Genomic DNA, 19,960 nt, shown 5'->3' with positions numbered 1-19,960 from the left:
CTTGAAAGCCAAGCTCCTATGGTTAAGGTCAGCACAAAGGGGGTCCCTGGTCAGCACCAAGTCCACACCGCCAGCAGCGCAGGGGCCGCCAGGTGTATGGTGCTTAGGAGAGGTCGAGAGTCCAATGTAATCCTATGGAGGATGCTGGTTTTTAGGTCTCGAGGCGATTACCGCGCGAAAGCGCGGTCTCGCCAGAGACCTATTGCCAGCGGCTGTGCTTCCCAGGAGACAGGAGATGGACACACGCAGGCTCTGGAATCGGACCGGCGCAGGCCGCGCGCAGACTGAAACACACGCGCGCACACCCATCTCCTGTCTCCACTGCAAGCCTGCTGCTTAGTTTCACTTTCCCTCCCCCCACCAGCCATCGGGCTCTTTTTACACACGCACGCATACATACACACACAGACACACACAGACACACTCGCGCACACACAGACACACACACGCGCGTGCACACATCCCCCCCATCACACCCCACTCACTGGCTTCTTTTCTTCTGTCCCTCTCTCCCGCGGCAGGCAGCGGGTCATTCTCAGCAACAGGCGGGGCTCTCCACGAGCACGGGAGCCCCGCTAGCTAACACGCAAATCTTCCGGCTGACGGGCACAGGAGCGCGGGGTAGGCTCCCGTCTGCTTCCTGTCTTTTTGCAGCCCCGCCCCCATCCCAACACAGGTTGCCTGGGTTCCTGTTCAAGCAGGGCTGCGGCGGTGATTTTTTAATATCTTTTAGTCAACACAATGACTTTGTCGGCAGGAGTAGAAATAATGCCAGCAGTCTCCATCTTGCATTTTTCAGTGCGAATATCAGAATCCCTTATTAGACATTGCATTTTCCTGGATATTTTATGTTTGCATTTTCCTGGATATTTTATGTTTGCAGCATCCTCGACTTGTTTATTTCAGAAGGGGAAGATGTGTTGTATTCATTGTACTTTTGTTCACTCGGGCACCGTCCCCCTTTGCCTCTCTTCTTGTCATCAGCTGGCCGTTCTAGAATGTTGAGATTGACAGCTGATGACTGAAGCGAGCAGAGGTGTTCCCCGAGCGCTGTGACCGGAGCGTTATTGTGTTGGTTATGATACCAAAGTCTTCGTACTCAGTGACTCAGAGTACATTTCATTTGAAAGGTTCCCACTCAACTATTGTTAGTTTTGAGGGTTACGTGGTCATGCTCCTGATAACGAGATTGCATATCTTATGCATAGCTCCCTGTGCGCAGCTTGAAAAGATTGTACAAGGAAACAGTAATTAAGGAAATGTGTAAGATTTTGATCCTGCACCTTTAACAGATCCTTGAAGGAGGCTTTTAAAGGACTGTTTGACATTCATTTTCTACAATCTCTGCAGAACGTTCTACGCACGTTTCAGCTGTTCTTTAAACTTCATCTTCAAGAGCCTTGCGAAGACGAGGTTGTCTTTTGCAGTAAAGAAAGGACTGTTCAAAGGTTTTTAATTAATTTTATTTGTTTTCCAGCCATAGCTGTGTATGCTTATAAACCTCTTTGCGCATGTTTGGCTCCGAAAGTAAACCAGTATCTGTGTTCCTAGTCCTGTGTATTTATTTATTTATAAAGTTTTATATAGCGTGAAACGTTACTGTTTACTCGATTGTAAAACATGACTGTTCCTTCGTGTGATGATGCCCTATCTTCTAATTGTCAAGGTCATTGTCAAACAAGGGGTCGTTTATTTTGCTACTCCTTTGCGGTTGGCCAACTATTTGTGTCCCTGGAATGGATAAAATGCAGATCCCGCTGCTTGGGTTTCAGTACCGGTCTGCCGTATGCACTGATCCTTCTGCTGCTGCTTCAGGCATCTGAGCCGTCCATTGCTTCTTCCAGTCACGTGTCCTATCAGGCAGCAGGGACACAATTATTCTTTTTCTGGAACCAGTCACACTGTGTGAACATGAAACCATAGTCACGCATCACTGCCCTTCCAGTGATCTTCTTGTATACATTTAATTCACCTCATCTCAGTTAATGCCCCAAGCCGTAGTTGCTCTCAAGCTCATTTACCCGTGATGGGTTATTTTAGTCTTCAGAAACTCTGCATCCTTTGTTGTCTTCTCCTGACTGTGGAAACTAAAAACTGTCACAAAGTGCAAGCATCACTGTTGATCCTGCATAAACCTACTTTCTCTGTAACTTCAGAAATAGAATTACCATTCTTTTTAACGGGGAACAGGAAAGGGAGTATAGTTCTGGTGATCATGATTTTAAAAATCTACAAATATTTTTTTTTCAGAATATATGCTGAACCTTTAAGAGTTAACAAGACATCCTAATAAGATCTTCCTACAATCACCGAAGATCTTGCCAGCGCTTGCCATCAAGCATTTTGTTTGTACACTCCTCTTTGCGAGAATGGACATTACATGGCCTAGCATTCCCATAGACTGATCAAGGCATTCAGTATGTAACTGCTCAATTACTGTGCCGAGTTAACATATTGACTCACCTTTCACCGAATCATTCGTGACTCTGCCCTGTCTTATTGTGTTGGAATGACCAACTACTAGCAGACTCCTTTCCCTCCCGCTGCGAGCCTGGGAAAACAACAACAGAACCGCCTTTCCAAGTCAGGTGGATGGTTTTTAGGTCTGACAGTGCAGCTGTTAATAGGTTCACTTGATGGCAATATACATGATGGAATTAGGGTCCGCCTCTTTCAACCATTGTCTTTCTTCGACCAACCCTTTTAGCCAATTGTTTGAGACTTTTGTCAGTCACCCCTTGGCTGACCAATAATAGTATTAATCTATTGTCTAATGCCATTGGCTGTTTGTGTATATCTTTCTGCCTCCGATTGAATGCTTGCATTGAACTGCATGAAGGACTAATTTACAAGTATAGCCATCCGTCAGTTCCTACTGACTCCCACTTTAATGCACACATGAATTCATTCCCCCCACTCCATCACCCCCACTCCATCCATCCATCACCCCCACTCCATCCATCCATCCCCCCACTCCATCCATCCATCCCCTCCACTCCATCCATCCATCCATCCCCCACTCCACCGCTATCATCTTGCAATACACCAATACAGACTTTGCTAAAAATTTCATGCAACACATTGTCATATACAATGCCAATAACTCAAACTTTAATGCTGCGAGACCTATTGCATTGCAAATGCTTGTTGGATTTTGGCAGCAGGCTCGTCCAGGAAGTCTTCCAGGAGTAACCAACAGCTGGGCAGATACGTTGGAGAGCTCGGGGACGTAGGCGCCCCTTGGGTGCTCTTCTCCAGGGTGCAGGGAGCCCAGATGCAGGGGTGACTTTTGAAGTCTGATTTCACCTTATGTGCCTCTCGTCGTGGGGGTAAGGGGAGCTCTGTGCAGAGGCTGCAGGCGACAGAGTCCTGGAGGGGTAAACTCACAGTGGACTCGAACTCTGGAGCGCTGGGACGGGTGGACCACTTTGACTCGGGCCAAACAGAGCTGCTGTTCGCAGGAGATCCTGTCTTTGTAGAAGGCAGACAGTCCTCCGAGGTGTTCTGGAGGTCGCTTGCAGCAGGACTATTTGAATTTTGGTCCAGGATCTCCGGAAACTGCAGAGGTAGGGCTGGAGCCAAGTCAGTTCTTCTCAGTAGTCTCCTCTGCTGTACAACTTCTGTCCTCCTTTGTAAGTTGCAGGAATCTGCCTTCTGGGTTTAGGGCTGCCCCCTAACTACTTCATTTATTAGGGGGCATTTTAAGGGTTTTGAGCTAGTAGCCAATGTGCTACTGACCCTAGGGTGACTACAACCTTAGTGTGCTCAACCCACATGAGGGAGTGGGCACAATCCCTAACCGTTATTGGAGAGTGTGTACCATCTGCAGGATGGCGGGCACTGAAGGGTGGGCTTCACATTGTCTCCCCCACCTGAGGGGTGGGGTGGCAGAGGGGGGCACACCTTCTGGGCTGTTCTAATTTCCCCCACCTGTGTTCTCGCCGTAAGGGGATGAGACAGGAAGGGGGCCAGCTCCAGATAGCAGAAGAGGCTGGGGATCGCGTTGTAAAGGCGGCAACGCCTTTGAAGCTCCCCTGCCACAAATGGTTCTTCCTGACCTGTGGGAGGTGTAAACACTTCTGCCTAGGAAAAGCTATGTTTCTGGGCCCAGGGAGCGAAAGCTCCCACACCAGGGGTCCATAAACTTGTCTCTTGTTATCAGGCTGGGTTTACGAGTCAGGGAACCCATCAGAGACTTGTTGTTTTTCAGGGATCATCTCTAAGATGTCCCCGGAATGCATTTTTATAATAAACTCCACACTGGCAACAGTGTGGGTTTATTATGCTGAGATGTTTGCTACCAAACGTCCCAGAATTCAGGAAAGCCATTATGGTACTGCACATACACTTTATGGCTTTACTGCACTTACAATGTTTAAGAATGGACTTAGAACTTTAGACGTACAGTGCTCGTGCAACTGTAACCTCACCAGTGGTATAGTGCACCCAGTCAGAGGGGTGACTTACCTATACCATAGGCACAGGCATAGGTTGCAGGCATGGCATACAGGTATGTATGCCATGTCGACTCTTCACTTTTCACTGCACCAAAACACACAAACTGTAATGGCAGGGTGTGTTTATTAAGGTACAGGACCTCTAAGGGTGGCACGATATGAGCTGCAGCCCTTAGAGGCCTTCCCTGATCACAATGCCCTTGGTACTCAAGGCAACTTCTACAAGGGACTTACATGTGGCCAGAGAGATGACAATTATGAGTACAAAGGTACCATTTTGGGAAAGAATACATGCCCTGGGAACCTGATTGGCAGGGACCCATAACAGATCAAGTCAAAGTGCATCAGACATCTAGCAAAAAATGGGGGTGAGGGCGTTACTGCAACAGAAACCCACTTTCCTACAGGCTAAACTATGAAGCTAACTATGTGCTGTTCAAATGGCGGATGTGTAGACTTTGCTGTAGACAATCCTCTAACTAGAATTAAACAACCCATATTAGTTATAGAACCAACAAAGCAATGAAGTTCCTAAAAAGATTAGATTCGGCATCTTATGCAGCACATATTTTTTAATCATGTAATATAAATCAATGAATATCTGATAAGTCATTCACACAATAACCACTTTCTTTCACAAATGTATACTTAAGAAGAAAGACAAAATAACATAGGTGTTGGGAAGGATTATGAATTCAGAGAACAGTTCCTAAACTTTAAGGCAACAAAGATGTACTGGAATGGTCACCTCAATTAGCGGATGCATTTAAAGGCAAAATGTGATCTGTGGGGCAAGGGAATCTCCTGTCCTGAGGGAGATCACCGACATTAGTTGGGTTTTCTGTGCTCTGGGACTCAGCTGTAATAGTCTGGGATTCCAATGGAGCCCTCTGATGCTGCGAGGGGACTGCCAAAATGGTGTTAACAGTTCATTTTCTGAAGGACCCGCCTGGCCATTTCCTGCAAAGAAGGGATATCTTTTGTTGATCTTTTAATGGGATGGATTCTTGATATTTCTGAGGTAGATTGGAGTGCTTCTACTACCTGAGGTTATATCAAACTGCCTCCTGCTGTCAGTTTCTGAAGTCTCCGAAAGGACATGTAATCGCCTATGGTTTGAATGATAAAAAGCAAACCATGCGATTGTGGTTTTGGACATTTCTGTGTTATAGGTGTGGAATTGTACTGAGAAATATAGGAAAAAACCATTTAAATACACCCATCAAATTAACGCTTTCAAAAGCAAAGGCCTTTAAAAGATGTCAAGCAAAAGTTCTGAAATCTTGATTCCAACCAGTAGGAAAAAATAACTGGGTTGATAACTATGAAAGCAGTGCATTGATGATTTCGGGACCTACCTTGTTCACTTGAAATTACAGTATTACTTTGTTGCTAATTTGATGCCCATCTACCTATTCTAGATGCCATCTATTTAGACCCTGTAACTCTTATACCATCCTTTACCTTATAGTTTACAAAGTGCTCCCAGGTCTTCGTCGGTCGCAGCATGCCCCCTCCCGCAGAAGGCGGGAAGAACCCAATGATGAAGCATGCCACCATGGAACATCTTCCTGGTGCACGATCGTGCACAGCGTCACAATCGTGCACTAGGAGTGCCCCACTAGACACCAGGGATTCGTTTTTTCGATCAAAGGAAGCAACCCCTTGGGCAAGGGTCGCTACCTAAGGGGCAATTTTAAAATCATACTTTTCTGCCCCCCTAATCTCCCCCCCCCTGGACTGATCGGCCGTTTGTTGGCCGATTCTGGACCCAGGGGGCAGAAAAGCCCACTACAGCCAGGCAATTTGTTTTTTAAAAAAATCGGAAGCGACCCCTTGGGCAAGGGTCGCTTCTAGGGGCACAAAATATTTTTAAAGTATATTCTGCCCCCTCTAGGGGCAGATCAGGTTTTTTACAGGGGGCGGGGGCAGAAAAGCCCACTAGACACCAGGGAATTTTTTTTTTTTTAAAATGGAAGCGACCCCCTGGGCAAGGGACGCTTCCAGGGGGCCAAATATTTTTCAAAATTTTATTCTGCCCCCCTTGGGGCAAATAGCTTGATTTTTGGGCGTTTCTGGCCCCAGGGGGGTCGGACAAGCCCACTAGAGCCAGGGTATTGTTATTTTTTTTTTTAATTGGAAGCTTCCAGGGACCATATTTAAAAAAAAAAAGTATTTTCTACCCCACCCCCGGGGTCAGATCAATTTGTTTAATTGGCCTTTCTGCCCCGGGGGGGGGGGGGGGGGGGGCACAAAATCACACTAGACACCAGGGAGTGTTTTACATTTTAAATGGAAGCGACCCCTCACTTCCTTATGGGCCTAATTAATTTGTAGGACTTTTCTGCCCCCCCCCCCCCCACCCCCCTCCTGGGGACAGTTCATATATATTTTTGGTGTTTCTGGCCTCGGGGGGGGGGGGGGGGGGGGGGGCAGAAATGCCCTCTAGAGCCAGGGATTTAAAAATAAATTAATTGGTTGCCTCCAGGGGACATATATTTGTTTATGTGTATTCAGCCTGTGTATTTGGCCTTTCTGACCCCATTTGTGTAGTGACATAGCCTGTGTATAATGTGTATTGTTTTTATTTCTTGTAGATTGTAATGTTTTATTTCCTCCTTTTTGTTCTAGTTCAAGGCTTTTGCTCTTTAGACTGTTGCAGGTTGCGGTTTCGTTACTGGTGGTTCTGCTGTTTGTGTAGTTGCATGTGTTTGGTAAGAGACATTTTTTGTACAATTACAATGTAATGTGTTTTTTGCAAAGTGTGTAATAATACCAGTGTGTTTGGCTTCTAAAATGTTTTGCATTTGTGCTTGATGTGTATTTTGTTTTCTGTAGATTAATTGTTTTTTTCTTCTTTCTAGTGGGATATCGTTGATTTTTTGCTGTGTCTTTGCAGAGTAGGTGCTGGTGAGTGTAGCTGTCCCTTGTAAGTGAATCGTATAGTTTTTGAGTATTTAGATCTTTGTGATAAAGGCACACATTTTTTTTACTTGCTTTGCAGTGTTGGTTGTTGACTTGTTTGTGCAGTCTCCTTTCTTACTAAGGATAATGGCTAGCCGCAGGATTACTGCTCAGCAGGATGTTGCAATGCTTTTTGATTCTTCCTCTGACCATGGTCCAGAGACTGACTCTTATTCTGAGGCAGAGGTGGGAGGGGAAGATTCAGGCAGTGAGTTTCCTCTCCACATGGCATCATCCAATGATTAAGATACACTCAGTGCAGATGAAGCTACTCTTGGTGCGGATGAAGTGCCTGTGTTAGAGGAGGACATTGATGTGCTGATAGTACGGCAAGAGGCATCTGGGCAGCAGCCTGGGGCTGCAAGACTTCCCGTTGGTATAGTGAGACAAGAGGCAGCTGGGATGCAGCATGGGGCTGCAAGGCTTCCTGTTGAAAGAGATGACCTCTGGATTGCCCCAGGCATGGTGCAGCCGGCATTGCCAGACTTTACTGGTGTTCCAGGGTGTAGAGTGAATACTGAAAACTTTTTGCCGATATATTTTTTTCAGTTGTTTATGGATGATGTGTTTTTGGCAGAGATTGTTGAGCAGACTAATTTGTATGCCAAACAGTTTTTGAGGGACAACAGTGCCAGGCTTAAGCCCTACTCTAGAGCTACCCGGTGGACTCCCACAAATCTGGAAGAGATGAAGAAGTCCTTGGGTTTAACTTTTTTGATGGACTTGCTAAGGAAGCCATCAAAGGCTTCATTTTGGTCTACTAGTCCCTGGATGGCAACTGCTATATTTCTGGCAGTCATGAGTCATGATAGGTATTTGCTTCTGCTTCGGACGATGCATATTGTCGATAATGGTTTAGCTTTGCCACAAGATCACCCTGATTGTGACCGTCTTTTTAAGATTCGGCCTGTCATTGATCACTTTGTTGATCGATTTTCTGAGATCTATGCTCCAGGGAAAGAAATTGCAGTGGAAGTGTCTTTGGTGTTGATCAAGGGCCGCTTGGTTTTTAGGCAATACATTCCTAGTAAGAGGGCACGCTGTGGAATTAAGCTGTATATGCAGTGTGACAGTGACTGGATATGTCTCTAATTTCAGGGTGTACACCGGTAAGGAATCCAGGATTAACCCCCCTGGTTGTCCGTCCACTTTTGGAGTCACTGAGAAAATTGTGTGGGAACTTGGTAGAGGATTTTTTAACAAAGGCCACCATTTATATGTAGATAACGTCTACACTGGTGTGCGGTTGTTCAGGGAATTGGCCAAAGTGGACACTGTTGTTTGTGGCATAATCCGCTCTAACCGTAAAGGTTTCCCAAAAGAACTTGTTTGTCAAAAGCTTGTGCGGGGACAGTGCAGTGCGTTGCATTGCGAGGAGCTTCTAGCTGTAAAGTTTTCAGATAGGAGAGATGTCTACATGCTGACTACCATCCATGATGAAAGCACTGCACCTGTGACTGTTTGGGGTCAGGTTGCTGAAGTGTGCAAACCTGTGTGCATTTTAGACTATAATAGGCACCTGGGTGGTGTTGACAGAGTAGATCAGAGGTTGGAACCTTACGGTGCTCTTCGTAAGGCTTACATTTGGTACAAGAAGGTGGCTATCCATCTTTTCCACTTGGCAACCTTTAATGCTTTTGTTGTGTTCCAAGATTCTTGTCCCGAGTCAAAGATGACTTTTGCTAAGTTTCAGGAGTCTGTAATAGGCAGCCTTGTTTTAGTGGAACAGGCAAGTGTTCCTAGAGTTGGAGTGGTGGAGGATGTTGCTATATTGAAAGATCGCTACTTTCCTGATCACATTCCACCCACACCCTCAAAAGACTTTACCAGTAGGAGATGTAGAGTCTGTTGGTAAAGAGGTATGCGGAAAGAGGTTCGTATATACTGCCCCGAGTGTCCTTCTAACCCTGGGCTGTGTGTGCCTGCTTGTTTTAGAATGTACCACACTCAAAATAATTTTTGGGAGCATCCATGAGTGGTAAAGTGAACTGCCTGGCCTCTATTGTTTGATATTTTTTGTTCAGTTTCAAGGTTGGCATTTTTGTAGTGTATTTAGTTTCAGTTTTTGTGTTAGTAGATTTTTATCTATTTGCAATTTGTTTGTGTTTTCTTATTTATATAAAAAAAATTCCTAAATGTTATGGCGGTATGCGTGGAGTGGCGCTTGTCTGGCGGTGTGCGTGGTCTGGCGCTTGGTTGGCGGTGTATTTGGATTGGCGCTTGGCTGGTGGTGTGTGTGGACTGACGCTTGGCTGGCGGTGTGCGTGGACTGGCGTTTGGCTTGCGGTGTGTTTGTACTGGCGCTTGGCTGGCGGTGTGTTTGTTCTGACTCTTGGCTGGCAGTGTGTTTGTACTGGGGCTTGGCTGGCGGTGTGGATGGACTGGCGCTTGGTTGGCGGTGTGCATGGACTGGCGCTCAGCTGGCGGTTTGTGAATAGTGACTTGCTGCTGGTCACTACACACACTGCTAGCTGAGCGCCATTCCATGCAATTCATCAGTTTGTGTAGTTGCTCTGTCAGGAATGTGGGCGTGTGAAAGTGATGGGCCATTGAATGGCGCTGTCTGCTGGTGGGAGTGTTGTAATGTGATGGGTACCGCGGCTGGCGGTGCAAATGTTTTGTATGTGTCACACGTATGAAAGGTGTATGAATGACCTGTAAAGAGGTTGGTGCCTTGTCGTGGCTTTACAGCTCACGAGCTGTGAGTCAATGGTTCAGTTTCTTGTCCTTTCAATTATTAACAGTGCATTTAATTTTTGTGAAATCACTTGCTAATACAATTTTATATACTGAACCATCACTCACCCTCATGCCAAATCCAAACAGTACGTGTGTGTGTTTGAGGATTAGATAGCTGTGCAGTAATATCGGTCTTTTTTGTCTTTCTGAAGCAGGGTGTACACCTTGTCGCCTTTAGTGAATGTTGTGATGTGTTGGTTTCGTGCATGGTGGTGTGAATGGTCTTGTGTGTATCACGTACGAAAGGTGTGTGAATGGCCTGTAAAGCGGTTGGTGCCTTGCAGTTGCTTTACAGCTCACGAGCTGCGAGTCACTGATTCTTATTTTTGTCCATTTAATTGACAGTGCATTTCATTTTTGTGAAATTTCTTGTTAATAAAATTTTATATACTGAACCATCACTCGCCCTCGTGCCAAATCCAACCAGTATGTATGCGTGTGTTTGAGGAATAGATGGCTGTGGAGGAATCTTTGTCTTTTTAGTCTCTCTGCAAAGGTGTACATTCCATCTAAGAATAACCTACCAACTGTAGATATTGTTGTAAACCCATGGGAGTACATGGGGATGTCTCTCTGGTGAATTCCAAAAAGTTATTTTATCCACAATGTCCTGCAAACCTCAAAATGTCTGTCACATTTTTCTTGCAATATTGTGCCAAAATGCTCAAAATGCAGAACTAAACAACAAATTTTGTGAAAACGATCTGGTTTTGCAAGGGGGGTCACCTGGGTTTCTGAGCTCCGTGCTCGGCGCCCATCTAGGCAAACCTACCAAACCCACATATTTCTGAAAACTAGACACCCGGGGGCTTTCAGGGAGGTATGGCTTTGCTGGATCCCCCAGCGTTTCCTTACCCAGAATCCCTTGCAAACCTCAATTTTACTTGAAAAAAAAAACCACTTTTCTCACACATTTTTGTGTGGGAAAGTGTGGCATCACCGGGCTCACAAAATTTATTATCACCCAGCCTTCCCCCAGGTCTCCTGATAAAAATGGTGCCTCACTTGGGATGCCCAAGTACCCGCGACAGGCAAGGGCCCAAAACGTAGTGAGGCGACATCAAATTTGCCTATCTCCAAACCACCTGGTTTTGCAAGGGGGGTCACCTGGGTTTTTGGCCCCGTTGCTCGGCGGCCATCTAGGGAAACCTACCAAACCCACATATTTCTGAAAACAAGACACCCGGGGGCTTCCAGGGAGGTATGGCATGCGTAGATCCCCCAGCGTTTTCTTACCCAGAATCCCTTGCAAACCTCGATTTTTGCTGAAAAAACCCACTTTTTTCACACATTTTTGTGCGGGAAAGTTTGGCATCACCATGCTCACGCAAATGGTGCCTTACTTGTGTGGGAGGCCCAAGTACCCGCGACAAGCCATCTAGGGAAACCTACCAAACGCACACATTTCTGAAAACTAGACAGCTAGGCACTTTGCAAAAAAAGGGTCATTTTTCACTGCGAAATTGAGGTGTGACCACATTGCGTATTGCACCGTTTCCTGTCGCGGGCACTAGGCCGACCCACACAAGTGAGGTACCGCTTTTCTCGTAAGACTTTGGGGAATGCAGGGTGGGTAGAAATTTGTGGATCCACGCAGATTCCAGAACTTTCCATCACAGAAATGTGGGGAAAATGTGGCTTTTCGACAATTTTTTAGGTTTGCAAGGGATTCTGTGTAACAAAATCTGGTGGGAGGCAGTCAAGTCACCCCATCCTGGATTCCCCTGGGTGTCTAGTTTAAAAAAATGTATAGGTTTACTAGCTTTCCCTAGGTGCCGGCAGAGCTAGGGTTCAAAAACAACAGCTACACATTTAGTAAAAGAAGGGTACATTTTCATTGTGAAAATGTGGTGTGTTCACGTTGGGTTTTGAGCCCTTTCCAGACGTGGACACTATGCCTACCCACACAAGTGAGGTACCATTTTTATCGGGAGACTTAGGGTAATTAAGATTTGTTAAACAACTGTTATTACCTATTGATTTGTGATGCATTTCTGCCTTCCAAATAAAAGACATTGTGTAAAAAAGAAGTCATTTTGAAAAATGACCAATAATTCTCATGCTAGTATGAGTATTCCCAATTTTAAAAATGTGCGAATATGTACTGTTTCTGAACTCTATAATTTGTTCCCATTTCAGAAATACATAGGTGTCTTTCATACGGATTTTTCCATGTATACATTTTTACACAATAATTGCTATATACCCTGGTACATAATACAAAGCCATTGCAAAATTGCTACTCAGTTTTTGACTCTGGGTTCGTCTGGTTCTTGGTGAACCTACAAGTCCTATTTATCCCCACAACCAGAAAGGTCCAGCAAATGTAACGGTATATTGCTTTTAAAGAGCTGTCATAATTGCAAGAAGTTACAGGTGAAACCGTTGACAAAAAAGGCAGTTTTTTTCTACGAACTTTCAACTTTTCCAATATTTAACTGTTAGTTTCTATAAAGAAACCTTGATGGATCAACACAAGTGACCCCTTCCTGAATTCAGAATTTTGTCTACATTTCTAAAATGTATAGCTTTACAGGATCCATTATTGCTTTCATACTAATTTTTACCATTAACTGGAAGGAGGTTGAAAGTACTAAAAATAGCAAACATAGGCTATGTCCCAGAAAAATGCCAAAACTGTGCAAAAAATGTTGGTTCTCCGACAAAAGACCGTCATTCCCTAAAAGCTGGGGAAATGGTGATTTCAGGCCCACAAACCCTTTTTTGATAACATTTGCAGGGAAAACCCCAGAGGCTTTCATTTGTAGCTCATTTTTCTGAAAAAAACAAACTTTTTACTGTATTTTGGCTAATTTCTAGGATCCCTCCAAGGGAATCCACAAACCCTAGATACCTTTAGAATCCCCATGATGTTGGAAGAAAAGGACGCAAAATTGGCGTGGATACCTTATGTGGTCAAAAAGTTACAGGGGCCTAAGCGCGCCCTACCCCAAATAGCCAAAAAAAGGCTTAGCACAGGAGGGGAAAAGGCCTAGCAGCGAAGGGGTTAAGAAAACATACGGTTTTCCTTAAAAACTATAAAGGTCACTGTGAGGATAGTAATTTCCAATACAGTGGGGATCTTCTTGATTTTTCAATGAAGTAAGCAGGCCGAGCCCTCTGCAACCTGACCTCTCCCTCCCCCCTTTGTTTGACTCGTGTTATTGTGTATAGACAGAAACCCCTATACTACAGTGCAACAGGATGTCACATCTCGTGTCAAAGATGCTCGTTTACAATCACCACTATTTATTTAGAAGTTCAAGTGCACCAAACTCAATTTAGAAGGGGCCAGATGAGGAGAGTGCTTGGACCAATTTATAAATAGGGTTGGCAACACAATATTTTGAAATCACCACTGTCTGTCTATTCCAGACACTCTCCTAAGAGGGTGTACTACGAAGAATGTACCCAATAATGTAGTCAAGGCCTTGGCAACCTGTGCCCAACACTTTCTCCTTTAAGCCCAACTCGTTTTCTTATCAATGCCAAAGTCTGAATTAAGAGTGTAAAGAGAACGTATTGTTAACATGTCCAGGTTATGCATCAGTAAACTCCTGCTATCGAAACATGATTCAACCTTAATCTTAATCAGCTACTGAAATATTCAATTTGGTGCAGATGTTCTGGAACGCCAACTCGTTATCTTATTGGCATTTCTCAACGACAAGCACCTCACAAAGGAAACCTTCTCATGGCTGATCTCTGTAGCCTTACCTGAGCATAGCTGTTCAATCTTGGTGTAGTTTAACTGCAGAGAATCGTTCACCCAAGCTAGCATGTCATGGCGGCTCAGGTTCTCGATGGTCACAGATGTGGAATACACATTGACGGCCATCCCCCAGCTGGTGAGAAAACAGAGACAAATGATTAGGACAGGTCGGAGAACTATTCCACAGTTATCAAGGTATGGGGAAGAAAGAGGATATAACAGCAGCGGTGCGTCCATTGGGGCGTAGCCCCACCAGCCACCACATGGACCCGCATCGCTGCCGCCGGCCGCAATCCTTCTCTAAATAAAATAAATACATGCAATACATTCATTGCAACAATCAGCCGCCAGGTGGCCTGCGGCAGTTGCGCAATCCCGATAGTTGCGCAATCCCGATGGGGAATTTACAGTGCGCATGCTTGGGAAAGTTGGGTACTTCCTCAAGCATGCGCACTGTAAGGTCCCCAGCGGGACCCAGGGGTGCTATTCGCCTGCCACAGCCCGGGTTCACAAAGGGCGACAGGGCGAGCAGCAAATAAGCCCCCCTAGCCAATGCTGGTGCTGCATGCAGCCCCAGGATTGGCTTGTCAGCCCCGCAGCTTCCATCATTGGATGCCGCGCGTGGGGGTATTTGCAATTGGCTGGTTTTCGTGGCAGCGGCAAGCTGAGGAGCTAACAGGACGAGAACCCCGTGCAACATTCCGCTCAGAAAACGCGCAGCCGAGAAATAATCAGCACCTTTCCGTCGACAGTCTACTGGCACATGTGTCTGCAATCTGGGCCCAGGGACATCTCCCACTCTGAAAACAATAAGTTAAGGCACAGGGTAAGTCTGACAACACATGCCGCCGTGACATTCCTGGCAGCGCTCTCGGCCTCCACCAATAAGCACTTATTTGAGAAGGGCTTACAGCGCAGAACACCCCCAGCAATCTGTTCGCATTTCCCAACTCACCCCGGGCCCTGCACAGACTTGACAGCGCGCGCTGCGGTCCTGGTAATGAGAAGCCTCCTCATACTTCGCAAATACTTACATTTTCCACAAACAAAACGGCGAGAGCAAGGATCTAAGAAGTGAGCCTGTTTGTTTACCAATCGGAATTACAGCTGTGCTAAACGTTTTACTAAATGGCTGAAAGGCAGCATTTGTTTTTGTGGGCCACATGCTGGGTGCGAATTTTGGAGAATTAAATTGTAAAGCATTACTAATCACTCCAAGGGCGTATGCACGTTTACATGACTTTGAGAAAATAAGTTTGGTCCAAATCAAATATCCTTTACTTTCTTAAATATCATATTTGTGCAGGAGCCACTGCTTTCAAAACAAAATGTTTGTTTCTTTAAGTGGGTTTAGCTTTTATTTGAAAGTTCTAGTGGGAAGCCCAGTTGACCAGTAGCACATGGTGACGACCTGCTAGGATTTAAATTACAGCTATAGTTTGGTCTTGACCCCTGCTGTTTTAATTAGCTGCACCCCGACTTACTGATTTAAAGTGGCATTTTAAACCGAAAATAATACCCTCGTGTTTTTTACCCGATCAAAGTTGCCTGGCGATTCATAAGACCAATGTGTGCAGCCACATTTAAAGCAGGTGCCAACTGGCATGATGTATAGCTGCACGTTTATCTTCAAGCCCATATTACATGAGATGGGGATATTATTACGTGGAGTTATCTTTTCCCAGCGCCGAGGAATGGGCATTCCTGGATGGTGGTGTCATGGAAACTAGACAAACACCGACAAAGTTGTACATTTCAAATGATTCCAAGGACCAATGCAGATCCCAATTTGGTCAAATATTTACTTTTTATAAAGACCAGGAGTAATCCCTGGCCAGGGATGGAATAACCCCCAAATTGGTGGAAGTGTGAGGGTAGTTATTTTTCCCTTGGAGGTGTGTATTTAAAGTTATCAAGTGCATACAAACTTTGGCAAAGCATTTACACTAGGGTTAACGTACTCCATGTACTTCCATGAAGGAACGCTGGAAAACTGTGACTGTCCCAAGTTTCAAGCAGTACTTCTGGAATACTTGTGAATTCCCCCAGAAAGTGTACCCCTCCACTTAACCTAATAATCCACATTTGTAAAGCTCAAACAATCACCCGTAAGGGAATCTAGGCGCTGGGGGCCGTCGGGAAGATTAAGCAAGCTATTGCCCAGAGTCACATGGCGCTGGGCTAATCTGCCACCGGTGCGGGGGATCGAACCGTGATCCCCAAATTCCGGAGTCAGTCGCCCTAGCCGCGGCACCACTCCTCTTCCTAAGCACCCATGAGGTAGATGTATATTTTTTGTGTGAATCAGACTCATTGAAACAAAACTCAGGACACCTTTGGGTTTCTTTACAATCAGAGAGAATGTGTTGTAGGCTGATTACGTGACATAAATTGTTTTCTTATTACAGGAACGTTCTGACATCTCTACCAAACAAATAACGTCACTAGTAGTCACTTGTTATAACTTATTACAAGGTGGTAGAGAAATTGCAGCATGCTTGGTCCCACATTTGGCCAGTTGACTATAGCAGGCATGCACTTGAATCACATCATGACGTACTTTCCAGAAATATATGCTTTGATGTAATATAAATGTGCTTGTCCCCACTAATTATATTGAAGAACGTGCCCCCAGCTAGGCCTACATGATAGGAATGGAGCAAGTCACCTCTGTGTACCCCTGCATCTATCTACAAAGGTACCCTAACTTCAGCCATGTGCATCTATGTGGTCATGTAACTCCTCAGTGACTTGCAGTATCATTATGCACAGTTGGGTGTACATTATCCCGTATATGTTTAGGAGGTTCGACAGTCCAGCTGGAACGCCAGGCGATAACGTTTTTGAGCTTAGATCTAGAGAAGAGTGATAGATGAATTAAACATGCCTTCTCAAAATGAACCTTGTTTACTTAAATCAAAATCCTACAGCTCACACGACCATTGCAGCAGCACTTTATTCATTAACTATGGTCATATATTAGGGGCGTGGACAGCCTGCGATTGGCCTAACCCAAATCTATCAGATGCCAGAAGAGATGATGAATTCTACAATTTATCAATGGTATAGATATCGTTTTGATAAATTAAACTTTAGTTAACAGTGGACAAACGCAATTTCCATCTGGCAATTTTTATTATTTTGTGAAATGATTATATATTCTCATACAAGACAATGAAATTATGGCCAATAGAAATTAAGCTACATTTGTTTTGATGTTGGTGTCCATGTTTTCAATATTGCTGTGAAAAGCATTACTTGGCATTGCATAGGTACACAATATTGGTAAAGGTATAGCGAACGGTATTTTTAATCCTATTTATACATTCAGGTTGATATACTACCTTCAAGTTTAACAGCTCTGCTAAACAAACATTAATGTGTCAGTGAGACAATAGAAATATATGATTTACAGAATGATTTCTTTATTTAGCAGCAGATATTAGACTCTAAATACTATTTTGACAGCAGAAACCTTTCAAGTATTATAAACTTTATTCTGTCGTAAATGTATGGTTCTGGTTGAGAGCTTGGCTGCTCCTGGAGAACATGTCAATCGATTAGCCACCAGTAAGAATTTGGTCCTCATCAACAAATGTTTTACTTTTTGGGCATTCACAAACATTTGCAATTTGTTGCTGTTTCTCTCTTCAAACAAAGCTTCTGCCTTTGTCGCCTATAAAACACAAAAATTGTGAAACCGTTCATATCCAGATGTTTCCCACTGGATGGAAGCCAGTACCAATCCATATGATTGCAGAGAAAACGCTTCTTGAGTTCTTTGTAGGGACTTTGCTGTCAGGTTTGTCCTCTGGTTTTAATCGTTAGCTGAAGACAATTATTTTCTGTAGGTCTCTCATACTATATAATAATATGTACTAATTCCCCAAAGAGAGTCACATTTGTTACATGCCACTGTCGTGAGGATGCTGGAGCGATGCCATGATTAGATGCCCCATTGGCTATGCTTGATACTAAAGGTAATGGACTCCTCGCTGCCCATCGCCTAGCATCTGCAGGATGTCAAAACCTGGTAAGAGCCAGAGCAGGGAGGCATCATGGACACATTAGCAGCATTGACTCTTCTTGATCATTGGCATCCCCCTGTTGCCGCCAGCATGTGGCAGGAGGAGCAGTGAGACCATTCTGCCTGGGGCAGTAGGAGAGTGTGCACCCTTTTGGCTTCCTCCAACCAAAGGAAGGTAGCCACAGTACATTTTGAGTCTAAAGCTCATGTAATTGGTGACGAGAGGGCAGGTGTTGTGTGTGTGTGTGTGTGCATGCATGTGGTGTGTGGGTTTTATTTCATCTTCGGCTCTGAGCTGGATGGAGTAAGGGGCAGGCTTTTGTCAGGCAGAGGGGCACTGAACTCCAGAAGCTCATTCACGCCTCAGTGCAGGGGAACAGCATATGCTGCGGTGACTTGTTACAATATCAATTGTGAACTGCACGTTTTGAAAGTGCAAGGTGTCACTGCAGCTATATTCAAAGGTCTTTTTAATTGTACTCCATAAATGTTTAAACATCCTTTCGTTTTTTACTGCAGTGCGTGTGTTGTACTAAAGTATGTAAACCTTTGACCCCTTTGTTTACTGGGTACCAGTGAAGCCCCGGGTAATATTTGTTGCCACCCTATATTCGTCCCTCTGTCTGTCCCTCTCTAAAAGATGCTGGAAATTCAGTTGTTTAGTTCGGCAGATTGTGGGTCCGCAATAGCTCTGATTCACTTAATTGTTTCAAAGGCAAGTTTTTTTCTCAATGGGCCTTTGATTAGGATGGATTAAATGATTTAAACGGACCGACAACAGGGTATTTATTCGAATTTTGTGATAAGGTTTATTATCAATATTTTTAAACACAATTGTTTTATTACATTTATGTATCGTTACATGGAGCACAGAGGGGCTTCCTGGCACCTTTATTAGAAAACAAAAAAAATGACCACATTTCTTGTCAAATTAATTCACGCTAAGCAACAACCAACTGAAAATGAAAGTGACTTTTATTGGTGTGAAAGCTGTGGGGTTCACTGAAAGGAGTGAAGCACTTTGAATTAAATAACTAAGCTCTGTGTATGTGGTAAGGTCTTCAGTGTGTCTCACTCTCTCTCGCTTTCTTTTTCACACCATTTTCCTCTGCACTCTTTCTCTCTTTGAAACATGCTCCCATGTTCCTCCCCATGTATTCCTGGAATCTTGCACCTGCATGCCTCTCAAGCAGTCGTTCTCCTCTCCAACAGTTTCCATTCTCTCCTTTTTGTGCATACTTCCTTTCATCTCCTCCACCTTTCCATGTCCCATGCGCACAGAACATGCCCCTCCACTCACCCGTGAGCACTGCATCCTCGTTTCCTTTCTTTGAGTACATATTTGACAGTAGTGTGACCCCTTTTAAATGCGAGCTTACAATTGGCACACTACCATTTTCAAGATGCTCGCAGAGAGGCCAAGGACTGAATGTGCCTGTTGTGTGAATACCTTTATCACCAGTGCTCAATTTGAGCAGGTGCTTTCAGGTGCCCAGCACCAGCACTTCTTTTGCTGTTCCTGCAGGTGATGGTTTCAATATTAATTGCCCAATTTAAAATAAAAAGAACCACATACCTTGCATGGTGACGGGCTAGTATGTTTTCATAGGGAGGCATACATCTGTTCAGCAGATAACACGTGCATGACCTCTTTTCAAATGTTTGGGTTCTAATGAGCACTAAATATACATTTCCTGCACAGACCAGCAGACTACCTCACAGAAAGTTTCATTTCGTGTATAAAGTGCCTCGATTTTTTGAATAGCACACAGACTTTACTGTGAGTCCTCTTTCATTCACTCTTATAATTTCTGAGTGTTATGTTAATCAACATGCACGCCGAGGTCGCTGGTTCACCCAGTATGTACGATATTTGCTAAAATGCAAGGACCGTTTTAGACAGTCCTACTTGGGACAAAAAGAGCATGCAAGTTGTTCAGAGTACTGAACGAACGTTTCTTTTTGTTTTCTCATCGCTTTTCCTTACCAATTTTACCTGCCCGACCCACAGATCTTCTTTTTTCTTGTTGACAAATACAGGTAGGATTTTTAGTACGGAAT

General features: G+C 44.5%; 1 protein-coding gene across 4 annotated transcripts in view; it reads right to left on the bottom strand.

The window, feature by feature from the left end:
- MAPRE3 (microtubule associated protein RP/EB family member 3) overlaps window positions 1-19,960 on the bottom strand; it is an 832,303-nt gene that overhangs the window by 314,621 nt on the left and 497,722 nt on the right. For all 4 annotated transcript variants that reach the window (XM_086928121.1, XM_086928120.1, XM_086928118.1 and 1 more), the window contains one exon: window positions 13,878-14,005. In XM_086928121.1, the coding sequence (XP_086784247.1) occupies window positions 13,878-13,998 (121 nt within the window). In that variant the 5' untranslated portion in view covers window positions 13,999-14,005. The remainder of the gene's footprint in view (window positions 1-13,877; window positions 14,006-19,960) is intronic.

This window comes from Lissotriton vulgaris, chromosome 6 (genome assembly GCF_964263255.1).
Source record: "Lissotriton vulgaris chromosome 6, aLisVul1.2, whole genome shotgun sequence".
In the NCBI taxonomy this organism is placed as follows: Eukaryota; Metazoa; Chordata; class Amphibia; order Caudata; family Salamandridae; genus Lissotriton; species Lissotriton vulgaris.
The sequence above is the reverse complement of the archived record's forward strand: the minus strand, read 5'-3'. Positions and strand labels throughout refer to the sequence as shown.